The sequence below is a fragment of the Bufo bufo genome, chromosome 2 (assembly GCF_905171765.1).
Source record: "Bufo bufo chromosome 2, aBufBuf1.1, whole genome shotgun sequence".
Taxonomy (NCBI): domain Eukaryota; kingdom Metazoa; phylum Chordata; class Amphibia; order Anura; family Bufonidae; genus Bufo; species Bufo bufo.
The window spans coordinates 478,664,500-478,685,606 of NC_053390.1; the positions used below are offsets into that span (position 1 = coordinate 478,664,500).

At 41.1% G+C, this 21,107-nt stretch overlaps 1 protein-coding gene across 1 annotated transcript in view; it reads left to right on the forward strand.

The window, feature by feature from the left end:
• The window catches only part of LOC120990939 (protein unc-13 homolog A-like), a 2,175,961-nt gene that overhangs the window by 1,496,410 nt on the left and 658,444 nt on the right, over nt 1-21,107 (forward strand). Inside the window, exon 35 of the mRNA XM_040419831.1 lies at nt 16,991-17,114. Within this exon, the coding sequence (XP_040275765.1) occupies nt 16,991-17,114 (124 nt within the window). The remainder of the gene's footprint in view (nt 1-16,990; nt 17,115-21,107) is intronic.

Sequence of the window (21,107 nt, forward strand, 5' to 3'; positions counted from 1 at the left end):
GCGTGAGAAGTAGTTTGAAATCCAAATGCGTAAAAAATGCCCTGTGAAATCCTAAAGGTGCTCTTTAGAATTTGGGCCCCTTTGCGCACCTAGGCTGCAAAAAAGTGTCACACATGTGGTATCGCCGTACTCAGAAGAAGTAGGGCAATGTGTTTTGGGGTGTATTTTTACATATACCCATACTGGGTGAGAGAAATATCTCTGTAAAAGACAACTTTTCCCATTTTTTTATACAAAGTTGTCATTTTACAGAGATATTTCTCTCACCCAGCATGGGTTTTTGTAAAAAGATACCCCAAAACACATTACCCAACTTCTCCTGAGTACGGCGATACCACATGTGTGACACTTTTTTGCAGCCTAGGTGCGCAAAGGGGCCCAAATTTCAATGAGTATCTTTTAGGAGGGCATTTTTAGACATTTGGATTCCAGACTTCTTCTCATGCTTTAGGGCCCCTAAAATGCCAGGGCAGTATAAATACCCCACATGTGACCCCATTTTGGAAAGAAGACACCCCAAGGTATTCCGTGAGGGGCATGGCGAGTTCATAGAAGATTTTTTTTTTTTGCCACAAGTTAGCGTAAATTGTTTTTTTGGGTTTTTTTTCTGACAAAGTCTCACTTTCCGCTAATTTCGGACAAAAAGTTCAATCTTTCATGGACTCAATATGCCCCTCAGCGAATACCTTGGGGTGTCTTCTTTCCAAAATGGGGTCATTTGTGGGGTGTTTGTACTGCCCTGGCATTTGAGGGTCTCCGCAATCATTACATGTATGGCCAGCATTAGGAGTTTCTGCTATTCTCCTTATATTGAGCATACGGGTAATGAGATTTTTTTTCCGTTCAGCCTCTGGGCTGAAAGAAAAAATGAACGGCACAGATTTCTTTATTCGCATCAATCAATGTGGATGAAAAATTCTCTGCCAAAAAAAAAAAAGGAGTGGAAAGGCCAGGACATAGCCCAACATCCAAACCCACTCAGCCCGTATGCCCTGGCAAACCCGATTTCTCCATTCACATCAATCGATGGGATGAATAAATTATTGCCGGGATTCTTATTTTTTTATATACAAAGTGTTTGCCAAAGCATATGAACACCGCCCCTCAGCTCATAAGCCTCGGCAAACGTATCTTTTTTACTGCAGAGGAGAAATCTCGTCTTGCAGCGCCGCATACACCGACTTTTGTGTAATCTGACAGCAGCGCAATGCTTCTGTCAGAATGCATATCAGTGCTGCAGCTGGTTCATCGGTTGGTCCACCTAGAAGGTAAAAAAACAAAAAAAAAAACAGGCCGCAACGCAATCAATTTATTAACATTAACTTTATATGACATTTGAAACAGTACATTAACTTTTATAAACTTTCTTGAACTTTTGGAACATTAACTTTTTTGCTTACCTGTGATTTTTTATTTAATTTTTTACCTTTTATAGGACAAACCTCTCCTTCCCCATGGGACAATGTGCAAAGCGCAAAACGCCCAGAGATGTGGCGAAATACATTATGCACTTTGTCCCAGGTGAAAGGAGAGGTTTGCAGCAGCTGTGAGTGAAAGGGCCCTAAGACCCCTGTGTGCCTGTCCTGTGTCACGCAATCCCTATACTAATAGTGTACCTGTGTGTGGTACTTCCGGAAACACTCCCCTAAGCATAGGGCAGGGCAGGGTGGTCAGGGCAGTCAGGACAGAAATAGCGGGTGTCACGCCTTATTCCACTTCTGCTACAGACACGACATCTTTTTCGGGGTGGTGCTTGGGTTGAGGTACCAGCAACGACATTGGGCAAATGTCGTTCGTGTAGACGGCTCACTACACTGGTGGATGGGGCCACGGAAACTCCTGGATACAGGAGGTTCTCGATGATCTCTTCCTGAAATTTGAGGAAGGATCCTGTTCTCCCAGCCTTATTGTAGAGAACAAAACTATTGTACATAGCCAATTGAATTAAATATACAGACACCTTCTTATACCAGCGTCTAGTCCGGCGGGACACTAAATAAGGAGCCAACATCTGGTCATTGAAGTCCACCCCTCCCATGAGTAAATTATAGTCGTGGACCGAGAGGGGCTTTTCAATGACACTGGTTGCTCGTTCTATTTGGATTGTCGTGTCTGCGTGAATGGAGGAGAGCATTTAAACGGCAGCCCTCTTCCCCCTTGCAAGACGGGTGGTAACGAGCCGTTGGGGGAAGCCCCGGCGACTAGGTCGCGCGGGGATCTGTTCTAGAAACAAATGTATGAAGAGGGGCACACTTGTGTAGAAATTGTCCACATAAAGATGGTACCCCTTGCCAAATAAGGGTGACACCAAGTCCCAGACTGTCTTCCCACTGCTCCCCAGGTAGTCAAGGCAACCGACCGGCTCCAGGGTCTGATCTTTACCCTCATAGACTCGAAATTTGTGCGTATAGCCTGTGGCCCTTTCACAGAGCTTATACAATTTGACCCCATACCGGGCGCGCCTGCTTGGGATGTATTGTTTGAAGCCAAGGCGCCAGGTAAAATGTATCAGGGACTCGTCTATGCAGATGTTTTGATCAGGGGTATACAAATCTGCAAATTTGGTGTTAAGGTGGTCTATGAGGGGCCGAATTTTGTGGAGCCGATCAAAAGCTGGGTGGCCTCTGGGACGAGAGGTGCTGTTGTCACTAAAGTGCAGGAAATGCAGGATGGTCTCAAATCGTGTCCTGGACATGGCAGCAGAGAACATGGGCATGTGATGAATTGAGCTGTCTCAACCCGAACTCTAGACTGGGTGGTGAAAGGGGGAACTACTGGTGCGGCTGAAGTTGGGGGCTGCCAATCAGGGTTTGCCAGCACCTCAGGGACTCTAGGGGCTCTACGGGCCTGTCTGTGCGGTGGCTGTGACGGGGGAACTAATGCACGTGCCACCGTACCAGCTTCAACTGGCCTTCTGGTGCTCGCCACTTCACCATGTTCTACGGCAGTGCTGGTACTAGGTCCAGGATGGGCTGTGCTGCTGGTGTATGCCTCACGACGTAATCCGACAGCGCCAGCCCCACTCTGCTGCCCTTGAAGCGGATCCTGCGCAACCTGTGGTCTAGCAACACGGGGCCGGGTACGCCTGGTGGTATCAGGGACCTCAACCTTATCGTCCGAACTTTGGGTCAGACTGCCACTGCTTTCTACAGGTTCGTATTCTGACCCGCTGGATTCGTCAGATGAGGGTTCCCATTCCTCATCCGACCGGGTCAGAATCCTGTAGGCCTCTTCAGAAGAATACCCCTTACTTGCCATTTGGTCAACTAAATTTAGGGGGTATTCCCTGAGACTACTTAAGAAAAAAAGCAAGCCTGTCTTACAAATGGGAGGCTAGCGAAGTACAGGAAGCCGCTGCGATTGATAAAAAATATCAAAACAGATTTTTTTTTATCACGTCAGCGCTTGTGAAGTGATTGTGCAGTGATAAAAAAAATATATAATTTTTTGTCACTGCGGCGGGGCGGGCGTGGGTGAACGCACCTGTGGGCGACCGATCAGGCCTGATCGGGCAAACACTGCATTTTGGGTGGAGGGCGAGCTAAGGTGACACTAATACTATTACAGATCTGACTGTGATCAGTTCTGATCACTTACAGATACTATAAAAGTACCAAAGGGGCCTAAACTAACCTAAAACCTAACAGTCAATACTGGTGGGAAAAAAAAGTGACAGTTTACTCTGATCACTTTTTTCCCTTTCACTAGTAATTGACAGGGGTGATCAAGGGGTTAATTGGGGTGATGGGGGGGGTGATCTTGGGCTAAATGTGTTATGCTTGGTGTACTCACAGTGATGTGTGCTCTCTGCTGGGACCAACCAACGAAAAGGAACCAGCAGAGAGCACAGAAGCCATTTAACACATTATATTTATAAATATAATGTGTTAAATGGCTTGTGATTCGATTTTTTGAAAATCACCAACCTGCCAGCGATGATCATTGGCTGGCAGGCTCTTGACGAACTCCTCCTTTAACTTTTGCCGACCCGCACTGCGCATGCGCGGGCCGGCTATGCGCGTAATCTCGCGTCTCGCGAGATGACGCGCCGAAGCGTGAAGGAGGAATAAATCGACCGCCGCCGGAACGCAATCCTGCGTTAGGCGGTCCAGAAGCGGTTAAATAAATAAAAGAAAGTATACATATGCTCTATAAAAATATCACATGACTTAACCCCTCAGGTGAAAGATAAAATAAAAATTGTGCTAAAAAAAACACTTTTTTTTGTCACCTTACATCACTAAAAGTGCAATACCAAGCGATCAAAAAGGCATATGCCCCCCAAAATAGTACCAATCTAACAGTCACCTTATACTGCAAAAAATTAGCCTCCCTAAGACACTCTCCCCAAAAATAAAAAAAAACTATGGCTCTCAAAATATGGAGACACTAAATAATCATTTTATTTGTTTAAGAAATGCTGTTATTGTGTAAAACTTAAGTAAATAAAAAAGTATACATATTAGGTATCGCATCGTCCGTAAGAACCTGCTCTATAAAAATATCACATGACCTAACCTCTCAGGTGAACACCGTAAAAAAAAGTGTCAAAAAACTATTTTTTGTCCCCTCACATCACAGAAAGTGTAATAGCAAGCAATCAAAAAGTCATAATAGTACCAATCAAACAGTCATCTCATCCCGCAAAAACTATACTCTAATTAAGACAATCGCCCAGAAAATAAAAACACTATGGCTCTCAGACTATGGAGACACTAAAATGTTTTTTTTTTATTTTTAAAAATTCTTTATTATGTAAAACTGAAACAAACATATTTAGTATTGTCACGTCCAGAGCAACCTGCTCTATAAAATTAGCACATAATCTAACCTGTCAGATGAACATTGTAAATAACAAAAAATACAAACGGTGCCAAAACAGCTATTTTTTCTTACCTTGCTTCACAAAAAGTGTAATATAGAGCAACCAAAATCATATTTACCCTAAAATAGTACCAACAAAACTGCCACCTTATCCTGTAGTTTCCAAAATGGGGTCACTTTTTTGGAGTTTCTACTCTAGTCCAGCAAAATCTGCCTTCCAAAAACCACATGGCCCTCCTTTCCTTCTGCACCCTGCCATGTGCCCGTAAAGCAGATTATGACCACATATGGGGTGTTTCTGTAAACTACAGAATATGGGCAAAAAATATTGAGTTTTGTTTGGCTGTTAACCCTTGCTTTGTCAGCGGAAAAAAATATTAAAATGGAAAATCTGCCAAAAAAGTAATTCTAAAATTTAATCTCCATTGTCCATTAATTCTTGTGGAACACCTAAAGGGTTAACAAAGTTTGTAAAATCAGTTTTGAATAGCTTGAGGGGTGTAGTTTCTAAAATGGGGTAATTTTTTGGGCGGTTTCTATTATGTAAGCCTCACAAAGTGACTTCAGACCTGAACTGGTCCTTAACCACCTGCCGCCAAGCTAACGCCGAAAGGCGTCATCGCTGCGGTGCTCCCAGGTCACACTAACGCCAATAGGCGTCATCTCGCGTGAGCCGAGATTTCCTGTGAACACGCGCACACAGGCGCGTGCGTTCACAGGATCGGAAGGTAACGAGTGGATCTTCAGCCTGCCAGCGGCGATCGTTCGCTGGCAGGCTGGAGATGTGATTTTTTTAACCCCTAACAGGTATATTAGACGCTGTTTTGATAACAGCGTCTAATATACCTGCTACCTGGTCCTCTGGTGGTCACTTTTGTTTGGATCGACCACCAGAGGACACAGGCAGCTCAGTAATATGTAGCACCAAGCACCACACTACACTACACCCCCCCTGTCACTTATTAACCCCTTATAAACCCCTGATCACCCCATATAGACTCCCTGATCACCCCCCTGTCATTGATCACCCCCCTGTCATTGATCACCCCCTTGTAAGGCTCCATTCAGACGTCCGTATGATTTTTACGGATCCACTGATACATGGATCGGACCCGCAAAACACATACGGACGTCTGAATGGAGCCTTACAGGGGGGTGATCAATGACGGGGGTGATCACCCCATATAGACTCCCTGATCACCCCCCTGTCATTGATCACCCCCCTGTCATTGATCACCCCCTTGTAAGGCTCCATTCAGACGTCCGTATGATTTTTACGGATCCACTGATACATGGATCGGACCCGCAAAACACATACGGACGTCTGAATGGAGCCTTACAGGGGGGTGATCAATGACGGGGGTGATCACCCCATATAGACTCCCTGATCACCCCCCTGTCATTGATCACCCCCCTGTCATTGATCACCCCCTTGTAAGGCTCCATTCAGACGTCCGTATGATTTTTACGGATCCACTGATACATGGATCGGATCCGCAAAACACATACGGACGTCTGAATGGAGCCTTACAGGGGGGTGATCAATGACTGGGGTGATCACCCCATATAGACTCCCTGATCACCCCCCTGTCATTGATCACCCCCCTGTAAGGCTCCATTCAGATGTCCGTATGTGTTTTGCGGATCCGATCCATGTATCCGTGGATCCGTAAAAAAGATATGGACGTCTGAATGGAGCCTTACAGGGGGGTGATCAATGACAGGGGGGTGATCACCCCATATAGACTCCCTGATCACCCCCCTGTCATTGATCACCCCCCTGTCATTGATCACCCCCCTGTAAGGCTCCATTCAGACATTTTTTTGGCCCAAGATAGCGGAATTTTTTTATTTTATTTTTTTCTTACAAAGTCTCATATTCCACTAACTTGTGTCAAAAAATAAAATCTCACATGAACTCACCATACCCCTCACGGAATCCAAATGCGTAAAAAATTTTAGACATTTATATTCCAGACTTCTTCTCACGCTTTAGGGGCCCTAAAATGCCAGGGCAGTATAAATACCCCACATGTGACCCCATTTCGGAAAGTAGACACCCCAAGGTATTCGCTGAGGGGCATATTGAGTCCATGAAAGATTGAAATTTTTGTCCCAAATTAGCGGAAAGGGAGACTTTGTGAGAAAAAATAAATAAAATAAAAATTCCGCTAACTTGTGGCAAAAAAAAAAAAATTCTATGAACTCGCCATGCCCCTCATTGAATACATTGGGGTGTCTTCTTTCCAAAATGGGGTCACATGTGGGGTATTTATACTGCCCTGGCATTTTAGGGGCCCTAAAGCGTGAGAAGAAGTCTGGGATCCAAATGTCTAAAAATGCCCTCATAAAAGAAATATGGGCCCCTTTGCGCATCTAGGCTGCAAAAAGTGTCACACATCTGGTATCGCCGTACTCAGGAGAAGTTGGGGAATGTGTTTTGGGGTGTCATTTTACATATACCCATGCTGGGTGAGATAAATATCTCGGTCAAATGCCAACTTTGTATAAAAAAATGGGAAAAGTTGTCTTTTGCCGAGATATTTATCTCACCCAGCATGGGTATATGTAAAAAGACACCCCAAAACACATTGCCCAACTTCTCCTGAGTACGGCAATACCAGATGTGTGACACTTTTTTGCAGCCTAGGTGGACAAAGGGGCCCACATTCCAAAGAGCACCTTTAGGATTTCACCGGCCATTTTTTACAGATTTTGATTTCAAACTACTTACCACACATAACGGCCCCTAGAATGTCAGGGCAGTATAACTACCCCACAAGTGACCACATTTTGGAAAGAAGACACCCCAAGGTATTTCAGAATGGGCATAGTGAGTTCATGGAAGTTTTTATTTTTTGTCACAAGTTAGTGGAATATGAGACTTTGTAAGGGAAAAAAAAAAATCATAATTTTCCGCTAACTTGTGACAAAAAAAAAAAAGTTTGATGAACTCACTATGCCCATCAGCGAATACCTTAGGGTGTCTACTTTCCGAAATGGGGTCATTTGTGGAGTGTTTGTACTGTCTGGCCATTGTAGAACCTCAGGAAACATGACAAGTGCTCAGAAAGTCAGAGCTGCTTCAAAAAGCGGAAATTCAAATTTTTGTACCATAGTTTCTAAACGCTATAACTTTTACCCAAACCATTTTTTTTTACCCAAACATTTTTTTTTATCAAAGACATGTAGAACAATAAATTTTGAGAAAAATTTATATATGGATCTCGTTTTTTTTTTTGCAAAATTTTACAACTGAAAGTGAAAAATGTCATTTTTTTGCAAAAAAATCGTTAAATTTCGATTAATAACAAAAAAAGTAAAAATGTCAGCAGCAATGAAATACCACCAAATGAAAGCTCTATTAGTGAGAAGAAAAGTAGGTAAAATTCATTTGGGTGGTAAGTTGCATGACCGAGCAATAAACCGCTAAAGTTGTGGAGTGCCGATTTGTAAAAAAGGGCCTGGTCACTAGGGGGGTATAAACCTGTGGTCCTTAAGTGGTTAAAAAGTATGTTTTGGAAATGTGAAAGATTTCAAGACTTGATTCTAAACTTCTAAGCCTTCTAACATCCCCCCCCCCAAAAAAAAAAATGACATTCACAAGATGATCCAAACATGAAGTAGACATAAAGGGAATGTAAAGTAATAACTATTTTTGAAGGTATTACTATCTATTATAAAAGTAGAGAAATAGAAATTTGCAAATTTGAAAATTTTTCCAAATTTTGGGTAAATTTTTTATTTTTTATAATTAAAAATTTCATTTTTTGACTCAATTTTACCACTGTCATGAAGTACAATATGTGACAAGAAATAATCTCAGAATGGCCTGGATAAGTAAAAGCATTTTAAAATTACCACATGAAGTGACATATGTTAGAGTTGCAAAAAATTTCTCTTTCAGGAAGAAGGAAATGGCCCGGATGTGAAGTGGTTAACAAAGCACAAGCAGCCTCCCATAGGGGCTGAAGAAGTGTGCATAGTTTTAAAATTGTACTCCTAAAACTGTGGGAGAAGTAGCACTTTTTCTAACCTTGAAATGGAAACATCCAATGACCACATTTGTGAAATTTGAGAGCCTTGACATCAATAATGTGAGAATGGCAGCATTTTTTTTTTCTTCCATTTAAATCAATCAAAAAAATCTGATTGGCTGTTTTTGGCTCCACCCACTTTTTTAAATTTTAATTCCAGTCACCCAGTGACCGAATGTACCAAATTTACAGACCCTACCATTATCAGTGTAAGAATGGCAGCAATTTAAGAAATTCCCATTGAATAGCACTAGGTAATATTTGATTGGCTGTTTTAAGCTCCTCCCAGTTTTCTGAATTTTAATTCCAGTCACCCAGTCATGGCCTGTGCCAAGTTTGGGGCCTGTGGCTTTAAAACTGTAAGAATGGCAGTATTTAAAAGTTTTACATTGAAGTCTATAGGTGAAATCTGATTGGCTGTTTTAGGCCCCACCCACTTTTATAAAATTTTACCCCAGTCACCCAGTGAGTAATTGTGCTAAGTTTGGGACACTTGGCATTTAAATTGTGATGATAGCAGCAGTTTACCTTTTTTTCATTATGGTCAATGGCTGAAATCTGATTGGCTGTTGTTGCCTCGCCCCTTTTTTCCCTAATTTTGAACCACAGTCACCCAGTGACTAACACTTAAAGGTTGGGGAATTATGGCGTTTAACCCCTTAAGGACACAGCCTTATTTCACCTTAAGGACCAGGCCATTTTTTGCAAATCTGACCAGTGTCACTTTAAGTGGTGATAACTTTAAAACGCTTTGACTTATCCAGGCCATTCTGAGATAGTTTTTTCGTCACATATTGTACTTCATGACACTGGTAAAATGAAGAAAAAAATAAATATTTTTTTGCATAAAAAAATACCTAATTTACCAAAAATTTGGAAAAATTAGCAAATATCAAAGTTTCAGTTTCTCTACTTCTGTAATACACAGTAATACCCCCAAAAATTGTGATGACTTACCATTCCCCATATGTCTACTTCATGTTTGAATTATTTTGGGAATGATATTTTATTTTTTGGGGATGTTACAAGGCTTAGAAGTTTAGAAGCAAATCTTGAAATTTTTCAGAAATTTACAAAAACCCAATTTTTAGGGACCACTACAGCTCTGAAGTCACTTTGCAAGGCTTACATAATAGAAACCACCCAAAAATGACCCCATTCTATAAACTACACCCCTCAAGGTATTCAAAACTGATTTGACAAACTTCGTTAACCCTTTAGGTGTTGCACAAGAGTTATTGGCAAATGGGGATAAAATTTGAGAATTTCATTTTTTTGCCTAATTTTCCATTTTAACCAATTTTTTTCCACTAACAAAGCAAGGGTTAACAGCCAAACACGACTGTATCTTTATTGCCCTGACTCTGCCGTTTACAGAAACACCCAATATGTGGCCGTAAACTACTGTACGGCCACACAGCGGGGCGTAGAGTGAAAGGTGTGCCGTTTGGTTTTTGGAAGGCAGATTTTGCTGGACTGTTTTTTTGACACCATGTCCCATTTGAAGCCCCCCTGATGCACCCCTAGAGTAGAAACTCCATAAAAGTGACCCCATCTAAGAAACTACACCCCTCAAGGTATTCAAAACTGATTTTACAAACGTTGTTAACCCTTTAGGTGTTGCACAAGATTTAATGGAAAATAGAGATACAATTTCAAAATTTCACTTTTTTGGCAGATTTTCCATTTTAATATTTTTTTTCCAGTTACAAAGCAAGGGTTAACAGCCAAACAAAACTCATTATTTATGGCCCTGATTCTGTAGTTTACAGAAACACCCCATATGTGGTTGTAAACTGCTGTACGGGCACACGGCAGGGCGCAGAAGGAAAGGAATGCCATATGGTTTTTGGAAGGCAGATTTTGCTGGACTGGTTTTTTGACACCATGTCCCATTTGAAGCCCCCCTGATGCACCCCTAGAGTAGAAACTCCAGAAAAGTGACCCCATTTTAGAAACTACGGGATAGGGTAGCAGTTTTGTTGGTACTAGTTTAGGGTACATATGATTTTTGGTTGCTCTATATTACACTTTTTGTGCGGCAAGGTAACAAGAAATAGCTTTTTTGGCACCTTTTTTTTTTTTGTTATTTACAACATTCATCTGACAGGTTAGATCATGTGGTAATTTTATAGAGCAGGTTGTCACGGACGCGGCAATACCTAATATGTATACAATTTTTTAAATTTATGTAAGTTTTACCCAATGATTTCATTTTTAAAACTAAAAAAAGTTTTAGTGTCTCCATAGTCTAAGAGCCATAGTTTTTTCAGTTTTTGGGCGATTTTCTTAAGTAGGGTCTCATTTTTTGCGGGATGAGATGTCGGTTTGATTTCCACTATTTTGGGTGCATATGACTTTTTGATCGCTTGCTATTACACTTTTTGTGACGTAAGATGACAAAAAATTGCTTTTTTTACACCGTTTTTATTTTTATTTTTTTACGGTGGTCACCTGAGGGGTTAGGTCATGTGATATTTTTATAGAGTCGGTCGATACGGATGCAGCGATACCTAATATGTATACTTTTTTTTATTTATGTAAGTTTTACACAATGATTTCATTTTTGAAACAAAAAAAATTATGTTTTAGTGTTTCCATAGTCTAAGAGCCATAGTTTTTTTCAGTTTTTGGGCGATTATCCTATGTAGGGTCTCATTTTTTGCGGGATGAGATGACGGTTTGATTGTTACAATTTTGGCGTACATGCGACTTTTTTGATCACTTTTATTACCTTTTTTTGGGAAGTAAGGTGGGCAAAATTTCAATTTCATCATAGTTTTTTATTTTTTATTTTTATGGCGTTCACCGTTCGGGTAAAGTAACATGACCATTTTATAGATCAGGTCGTTACGGACGCGGCGATACCAAACATGTGTAGGGAATTTAAATTTTTTAATTTTTAATCAGTGATAAATGTGTTTTTTGATTTTTACTTTTTTTTTACTTTTTTTTTTACCCAGACCCACTTGGTTCTTGAAGATCCAGTGGGTCTGATGTCTGTATAATACAGTACAGTACAATATATAGGGTACTGCACTGTATTTTACTTACACTTCACATATCTATGCTTTCAGCACAGATCTGTTCAGCACCATGGACAGCAGGACGCCTGAGACGGCGTCCTGTTGCCATGGGAACCTTCCCCGTCTGCCACAACTTCGCAGACGGGGAAGGGTGAGGACGGGGCTGGCGGGGGGCTGTCTGGGGGCTCTCTCCCTCTCCCATCGGGGGGCTGCAAAGGCACAGCAGCCCCCCAATCGGAGAGGGAGGGAGCTCCCTCTTACTGTTAACTTTTTCCATACAGCGGTCCGTACGGACCGCTGTATGGAAAGGGTTAAACGGCTGACATCGCATCACCGATGTCAGCCATTTATACCAGGGTGTAAGCAATGTGCTGGCACCCTGGTATACCCACTGTACACCAACGATTATTCAATGGGAGGCGGGCGGGGGATCGCGATCCCGCCTGCCGCACCGCCCGCCTCCCGCACCGCCCTTACCGCCCGCAACACCCCCCCTGCACCTCCCACCGGGCTAAAATCATTCAGAGGTGCAGGGGGGGTGATAAATATATATTTTCGCCACACTAAAGTTTCTGATCGCCGCGGTCAGGGACCGCGGGGATCAGAAACTGCAGAAATCGCAACAAACCGCAGGTCTGAATTGACCTGCGGTTTGTTGCGATCGCGGACATGGGGGGGTCACGGGACCCCCCCCGCGCATTTAGCCGAGGTGCCTGCTCAATGATTTGAGCAGGCACCTTGTTCCGATCACAGCCGGCCGGGCGGCAGTGATCGGAACAACACATGACGTACCGGTACGTCATGTGTCCTTAAGGACTCGGGAAACATACCGTACCGATACGTCATGTGTCCTTAAGGGGCTAACATGTAAAAATGGCAGCAGTTTTATTTTTTTCTACTGAAAATCAATGAGTAAAATTTGATTGGTTGTGGATGGCTCCACCGACTTTTTCTAACCTTGAAGTGGAAACACCCAATGACCACAATTGTGATATTTGAGGTCCATGAAATCAATTCTGAATTTGAATCCCAGTCCTCCAGTGACCATCTGTGCCAAGTTTGATGACCCTGCCATTAACAGTCTAAGAGCATCTCTATATATATATATATAGAGTATATCAATACCAGGGTTCTCTCTATACAGGAAAGACAGAGAAGGCAAGAAGGGGGAGGGGTGGCCCTGTATGTGAAAGATAACATAAAATCTAATTTGATACAAGTTAGCGAGAACAATTTAGAGTCAGTTTGGGTTACCGTGCAGCTTGATAATCATAAGGTAACTCGTGTAGGTGTGATATATAGACCACCTAGCCAAGTCAAAGAATTAGATGATCTACTAGTTGAGGAAATAGCTAAAATGACATTGAAGGGGGAAGTTATCATTATGGGAGACTTCAATCTTCCAGATGTAAACTGGAAAACCAAAATAGCTAGTTCTGCCAGGAGTACAGATATTCTTAATTCCCTACTGGGATTATCTCTACAGAAAGTAGTGGAGGAGCCAACCCGGAAGGAGGCCATTTTAAATTTAGTATTCACAAATGGGAATTTGGTATCTGATATTACTGTAGGGGAAAGCTTGGGATCTAGTGATCACCAGTCAGTGTGGTTTACTATAAGTACAGTGACTGAGTCAAACCACACAAAAACAAAAGTTTTAGATTTTAGAAAAACAGACTTTTCTAAAATTAGATTAGTGGTATACAAGTCCCTATCAGACTGGAACAGTTTCATTGGAGTCCAAGAGAAATGGGACTACTTAAAAGTGGCACTATTGAAGGCAACAGAAAATTGCATTAGGCTTGTCAGTAAAATCAAAAAAAGGAAGAGACCACTGTGGTACTCAGCAGAAGTGGCCAAAATAATTAAAAACAAAAAGATAGCATTTAGGAATTATAAAAAAAAAAAAAAACGAGGATGACAGACAAATTTATAAGATTAGGCAGAGAGAGGCCAAACAAGTTATAAGAGCTTCCAAAGCACAGGCAGAAGAGAAATTAGCTCAGTCAGGGGAAAAAAGGCGAGAAGGCATTCTTCAGATACATAAATGAAAAAAGGAAACTAAAACAAGGAATTACCAAATTAAAAACAAAAGAAGGAAGGTATATGGAAGAAGATAAAGAACTAGCTGACTGCCTCAATGAATATTTCTGTTCAGTTTTTACAAAGGAAAATGAAGGAGAAGGACCTCAGTTAGGAAAGAAGACTAATGAATCTTTTGATGCATATGTCTTTACAGAGGAAGAGGTTCTAAGTCAGCTGTCTAAAATTAATACAAATAAGTCACAGGGGCCTGATGGGATACACCCAAAGCTATTAAAAGAGCTCAGCGGTGAACTAGCAAAACCATTAACAGATTTATTTAACCAATCACTGGCAACAGGAGTCGTCCCAGAAGATTGGAAATTAGCAAATGTTGTGCCCATTCACAAGAAAGGTAGTAGGGAGGAATCGGGCAACTATAGGCCAGTAAGCCTGACATCAATAGTGGGGAAATTAATGGAAACCATACTTAAGGAGAGGATTGAAAGATGAAAAACAGCATGGGTTTACTTCAGGGAGATCATGTCAAATTAATCTTATTGATTTTTTTGATTGGGTGACTAAAATAAAAGATGGAGGAGGTGCAGTAGACATCGCTTATCTAGACTTTAGTAAAGCTTTTGATACTGTCCCACATAGAAAGCTTATCAATAAAGTGCAGTCTTTGGGCTTGGACTCCCATATTGTTGAATGGATTAGGCAGTGGCTGAGGGACAGGCAACAGAGGGTTGTAGTCAATGGAGTATATTCATATATATGTCATAGAGCAGCAGGAAATGCTAGCAGAATGCTTGGGTGTATAGGGAGAGGAATTACCAGTAGAAAGAGGGAGGTGCTCATGCCGCTCTACAGAGCACTAGTGAGACCTCATTTGGAGTATTGTGCTCAGTACTAGAGACCATATCTCCAGAAGGATATTGATACTTTAGAGAGAGTTCAGAGAAGAGCTACTAAACTGGTACATGGATTGCAGGATAAAACTTACTAGGACAGATTAAAGGACCTTAACATGTATAGCTTGGAAGAAAGACGAGACAAAGGGGATATGATAGAAACTTTTAAATACATAAAGGGAATCAACAAGGTAAAAGAGGAGAGAATATTTAAAAGAAGAAAAACTGCTACAAGAGGACATAGTTTTAAATTAGAGGGGCAAAGGTTTAAAAGTAATATCAGGAAGTATTACTTTACTGAGAGAGTAGTGGATGCATGGAATAGCCTTCCTGCAGAAGTGGTAGCTGCAAATACAGTGGAGGAGTTTAAGCATGCATGGGATAGGCATAAGGCCATTCTTCATATAAGATAGGGCCAGGGGCTATCCATAGTATTTAGTATATTGGGCAGACTAGATGGGCCAAATGGTTCTTATCTGCCGACACATTCTATGTTTCTATGTAAGAGCAGCGGCAATTTTAAATGTTACCATTTAAACAAATGGCTGGAATTTGATTGGCCGTTGTAGACTCAACCTACTTTTTTAAATTTTAACCCCAGTCACCCAGTGACCAAAGATGACAAGTTTGGGTACTCTGGCTTAAATACTGGGAGATTGACAGCCTTTTTAATTTTGTTATTAAAGTCAATAGGGAAAATCTGATTGGTTGTTTGTGGCTTCGCCAAAATGTGACAGAAATTTTCAGGTTGACCCCATGACTAAGTGACCCAAGTTTAGTGAGTTTAACTTCAAAGCTGTACGAGTGGCAAAAGTTTAAAATTTTCCAATGAAAGTCTATGACAAAAAGTGGTGTCTTCGGGGGGCTGCCCCAGGGGCCCAGAGGGTGGGATCGGTTTACAAAGCACAAGCAACCTATTTGGGTATGTGCCGAACAAGTGTGCAAATTTTGGTAATTGTACTCCTAAAACTGTGGGAGGAGTAGCGTATAGAAAATTGCTAAATTTTCATTGGCCGTTGCTAGCTCCGCCCACTTTGGGTGTCCCCTCAAAATGTACCCTTTTATTCGGGTTGACACCAACAATATGTGGTCCGAGTTTGGGGAGTTTAGCTTCAAAACTGTGCGAATGGGAGCGATTTGAAAATTTTCCCTGTCAAAGTCAATGGCAAAAAAGAGGTCTCCGGGGGGCCCAGAGTGTGGATCGCTTATTAAAGCACAAGCAACTTACCTCACTATAGATCGAAGAAGTGTGGAAAGTTTGGCATTTGTAACCCCAAAACTGTAGGAGGAGTAGCGTATAAAAAACTTGGGGAGGGGGGGTTGGCGAAGATTAATAAAACGGAATAATAATAATAAGCTGAAACAATTGAATAACAGAATGTTACAGGCTTTTTCAAGCCAACATAATAATAATAAGCTGAAACAATTGAATAACAGGATGTTACAGGCTTTTTCAAGCCAACATAATAATAATAAGCTGAAACAATCGAATAACAGGATGTTACAGGCTTTTTTAAGCCAACATAATAAGCTGAAATATAAACCAAAAAATCGAAGAACAATATGTTGGCCTTTCAAGCCAACAAAATAAACTGTTCCTTGTCTCAATGGCCGACGTAAAGTTTGTGCAGCGTCCGTAATCCCGCGCATGCGCCCTGGATACACATGTTAGCGCCTGCGTGGTGTCCTGGCATCGGCCTTACAGAATTCATTGCGCATGCACCAGCTGCACAAACGGGTGCTGCACAAACATTACATCGGCGATGAGCAGTGAGTAATGGGCGCGGCTGGGCTCCAAATGCCGGAGTGACGTTCTCTTGGGCTCCTTATTGAGGTACTTTTCATATTAATAAAACCGATTTTATAGACCAAATAAAAGACACAGGGCAGTAATACTAGTATATTTTAATGTAAATCGTGGAGACTGATGTGGTAATGTTATTAGCTCAGAAAGTAAAATCCAGGTGACAGTGTCCCTTTAATTCCTTCATTTGTTTGGCTCACAATATTGGCTGGTTTTACAAGTTATAATTAAAAGTTATATTTTAGCAACACTATATTAGCTGAGTAAAGTTGGTATTTAGTCCCAAAGGACTAATAACCAATGCCTTCAAGTCCTATATATTATTGTGTATGTAATAATTCTATCTCTGTTTTTTCTCTTTAGCCTTACTCTTTTTGCTAAAATTTGTGAGAAGACTGTTTTAAAACGTGTTTTGAAGGAGCTTTGGAAACTTGTAATGAACACTATGGAGAAGACTATTGTATTACCACCACTGACAGACCAAACTGTAAGTTTATATAAACTGGAATCTAATTCAGTTGCCACAACTCAGGATTTATAGCTGAAACTAGAGCAGATCCTATTCAGTGTTATGCAACAGCACATCCATTGATTTTATAAACTCTCCCTGTTTTATTATCTGAATCATATTCCTGAAAGCATACATTTACTAGTGTTGAGCTTGAATATTCGAATCGTGAATTTTAATCGCTAATATCGCCACTTAAGAATTCTCGAACATTTAGAATATAGTGCTATATATTTGTATTTGCGCATAGTGTTGAATATTCTAATCGCAAATTTATTGCAAAAATATTACATTGCCGATTTTCGCAATTAAGTAAACAATGACTGGAAATCACAAATTCTCGAATTTGCTAATTTATGGCGAATATTCGGCCAAGAATTTGCAAATATCACAAATTCGAATATTGCCTATGCAGCTCTTCACTAACGTTTACCACATAGCTCCCGCAATATAAAAAAATTGTGATATTTGCAAACGTGGTTTCAACAGTATCATACCAATGTACTAACTAGTATTACAGTATCTACAAAAACTACCTTGAAGTTGTCAAGCTGATATTCACCCTAGTCATCCATGGCAAATGATAAATTAAGAATTCGGTAAGCAGAAGTTCAAAGACTTTGCTTGGAGCTCCACCGTACCACCGTAGTTTCCCTCACACAGAAGAGTTCTGTGTGACTACAAATTCTACATCCACATACTGTAACTACACCACTATGTCTGTCAGGAAATTACGAAGATGCCTGAAGGCTATGGGGCTTTTGGGGCAACTTTTTATTATTGCATTATACTCATTTTGAGCTAAAACCATTTTCTCAATTGGTATTTAATAAAATTGTGAGCTTCTTTCTCTGCACAGCCTTGAGATTTGCTAGTACCATGCTCAGTATTCCATCAGGCAGCTCATCTGATGACTCCTTATCTGCTCTCATAAACACTCATTATAGCTCAATTCTTATCTTAGGCTACTTTCACACTGGCGTTTCTGGGTCCGCTTGTGAGATCCGTTTCAAGGCTTTCACAAGCGGCCCAAAACGGATCAGTTTAGCCCGAATGCATTCTGAATGGATAAGGATCCTCTCAGAATGCATCAGTTTGCCTCTGTTCAGCCTCCATTCCGCTCCGGAGGCGGACACCAAAACGCTGCTTGCAGCGTTTTGATGTCCGCCTGACGATGCAGAGCCAAACGGATCCGTCCTGACTTACAATGTAAGTCAATGGGGACGGATCCGTTTTCACTGACACAATATGGTGCAATTGAAAATGGATCCGCCTCCCATTAACTTTCAGTGTAAGTCCAAACGGATCCGTTTGCATTATAATGAACAAAAAAATAAAATATATATATATATACAGTATAGACCAAAAGTTTGGACACACCTTCTCATTCAAAGAGTTTTCTTTATTTTCATGACTATGAAGGCATCAAAACTATGAATTAACACATGTGGAATTATATACATAACAAACAAGTGTGAAACAACTGAAAATATGTCATATTCTAGGTTCTTCAAAGTAGCCACCTTTTGCTTTGATTACTGCTTTGCACACTCTTGGCATTCTCTTGATGAGATTCAAGAGGTAGTCCCCTGAAATGGTCTTCCAACAGTCTTGGAGGAGTTCCCAGAGATGCTTAGCACTTGTTGGCCCTTTTGCCTTCACTCTGCGGTCCAGCTCACCCCAAACCATCTCGATTGGGTTCAGGTCCGGTGACTGTGGAGGCCAGGTCATCTGGCGCAGCACCCCATCATTCTCCTTCATGGTCAAATAGCCCTTACTTTCAAAGTTTTCCCAATTTTTCGGCTGACTGACTGACCTTCATTTCTTAAAGTAATGATGGCCACTCGTTTTTCTTTACTTAGCTGCTTTTTTCTTGCCATAATACAAATTCTAACAGTCTATTCAGTAGGACTATCACCTGTGTATCCACCTGACTTCTCCTCAACGCAACTGATGGTCCCAACCCCATTTATAGGCAAGAAATCCCACTTATTAAACCTGACAGGGCACACCTGTAAAGTGAAAACCATTTCAGGGGACTACCTCTTGAAGCTCATCAAGAGAATGCCAAGAGTGTGCAAAGCAGTAATCAAAGCAAAAGGTGGCTACTTTGAAGAACCTAGAATATGACATATTTTCAGTTGTTTCACACTTGTTTGTTATGTATATAATTCCACATGTGTTAATTCATAATTTTGATGCCTTCAGTGTGAATCTATAATTTTCATAGTCATGAAAATAAAGAAAACTTATATAACTAAAAGACCGGCACTCTCAACACATGGGACCACATGATTGAATGCAAATCACAATGTTTTATTAATACATATATAAAAAGAATAAAAAAATAAAATAATAAAAATATACACTAACACTGGATAATTTTGGATGGTTTCACACAATATTGTGCTGATCCTACAATGGTATCATTTATCTACAAACATCCAATGTTCAATATTGGTCCATATTTTGTTAAAAAAGACCGCTATAGGAAAAAAGAGAGACCATAAGTGTTCACATATACGTTCCTGGATGGAAGGAAAATGGAAGTCCTTTTTAGTTCTGTCCTGGATATGGGCAGACAATGCGAGATGGTATTCGCTAGAGTGAAGTCAATATTATATTGTAAATGACTGTCTCTTTTCCATATAGGTATCGCTTACCTATATGGAAAAGAGACAGTCATTTACAATATAATATTGACTTCACTCTAGCGAATACCATCTCGCATTGTCTGCCCATATCCAGGACAGAACTAAAAAGGACTTCCATTTTCCTTCCATCCAGGAACGTATATGTGAACACTTAGGCTGCGTTCACACGGGCGAGATTTCCGCGCGGGTGCAATGCGGTAGGTGAACGCATTGCACCCGCACTGAATCTGGACCCATTCATTTCAATGGGGCTGTTCAGATGAGCGATGATTTTCACGCATCACTTATGCGTTGCGTGAAAATCGCAGCATGCTCTATATTCTGCGTTTTTCACGCAACGCAGGCCCCATAGAAGTGAATGGGGTTGCGTGAAAATCGCATGCATCCGCAAGCAAGTGCGGATGCGGTGCGATTTTCACGCACGGTTGCTAGGTGACTGTCTATACACTGTATTATTTTCCCTTATAACATGGTTATAAGGGAAAATAATAGCATTCTGAATACAGAATGCTTAGTAGGTGATCAATTGAGGGTTAAAAAATAAAAAAAATTAACTCACCTTGTCCTCTTGTTCGCGTAGTTCTCCCGGTCTTTAGTTCTTTAAAAAGATGAACTATGGGCTAAAGGACCTTTGGTGACGTCAGATCACATGCTCCAATCACAGGGTCCATCACCGCGGTGATGGACCATGTGATTGGAGCATGTGATCTGACGTCACCAAAGGTCCTTTAGCCCATAGTTCATCTTTTGAGAAGTAAAGAAGAGACCGGGACTTACGCGAACAAACGGAGAAGGTGAGTTAATTTTTTTTATTTTTTTTAACCCTCAACTGATCACTTACTATGCATTCTGTTTTCAGAATGCTATTATTTTCCCTTATAACCATGTTATAAGGGAAAATAATAACATCTACACAACACCGAACCCAAACCTGAACTTCTGTGAAGAAGTTCGGGTCTGGGTACCACAGTCGGATTTTTATCACGCGCGTGCAAAACACATTGCACACGCACGATAAAAACTGAACATCGGAACGCAATCGCAGTCAAAACTGACTGCAATTGCATTCCTACTCGCGCGGGTTTGCCGCAACACACCGGGACGCATCCGGAACTAATCCGGACACGCTCGTGTGAACCCAGCCTTATGGTCTCTCTTTTTTCCTATAGCGGTCTTTTTTAACAAAATATGGACCAATATTGAACATTGGATGTTTGTAGATTCATGATACCATTGTAGGATCAGCACAATATTGTGTGAAACCATCCAAAATTATCCAGTGTTAGTGTATATTTTTTATTATTTTATTTTTTTATTC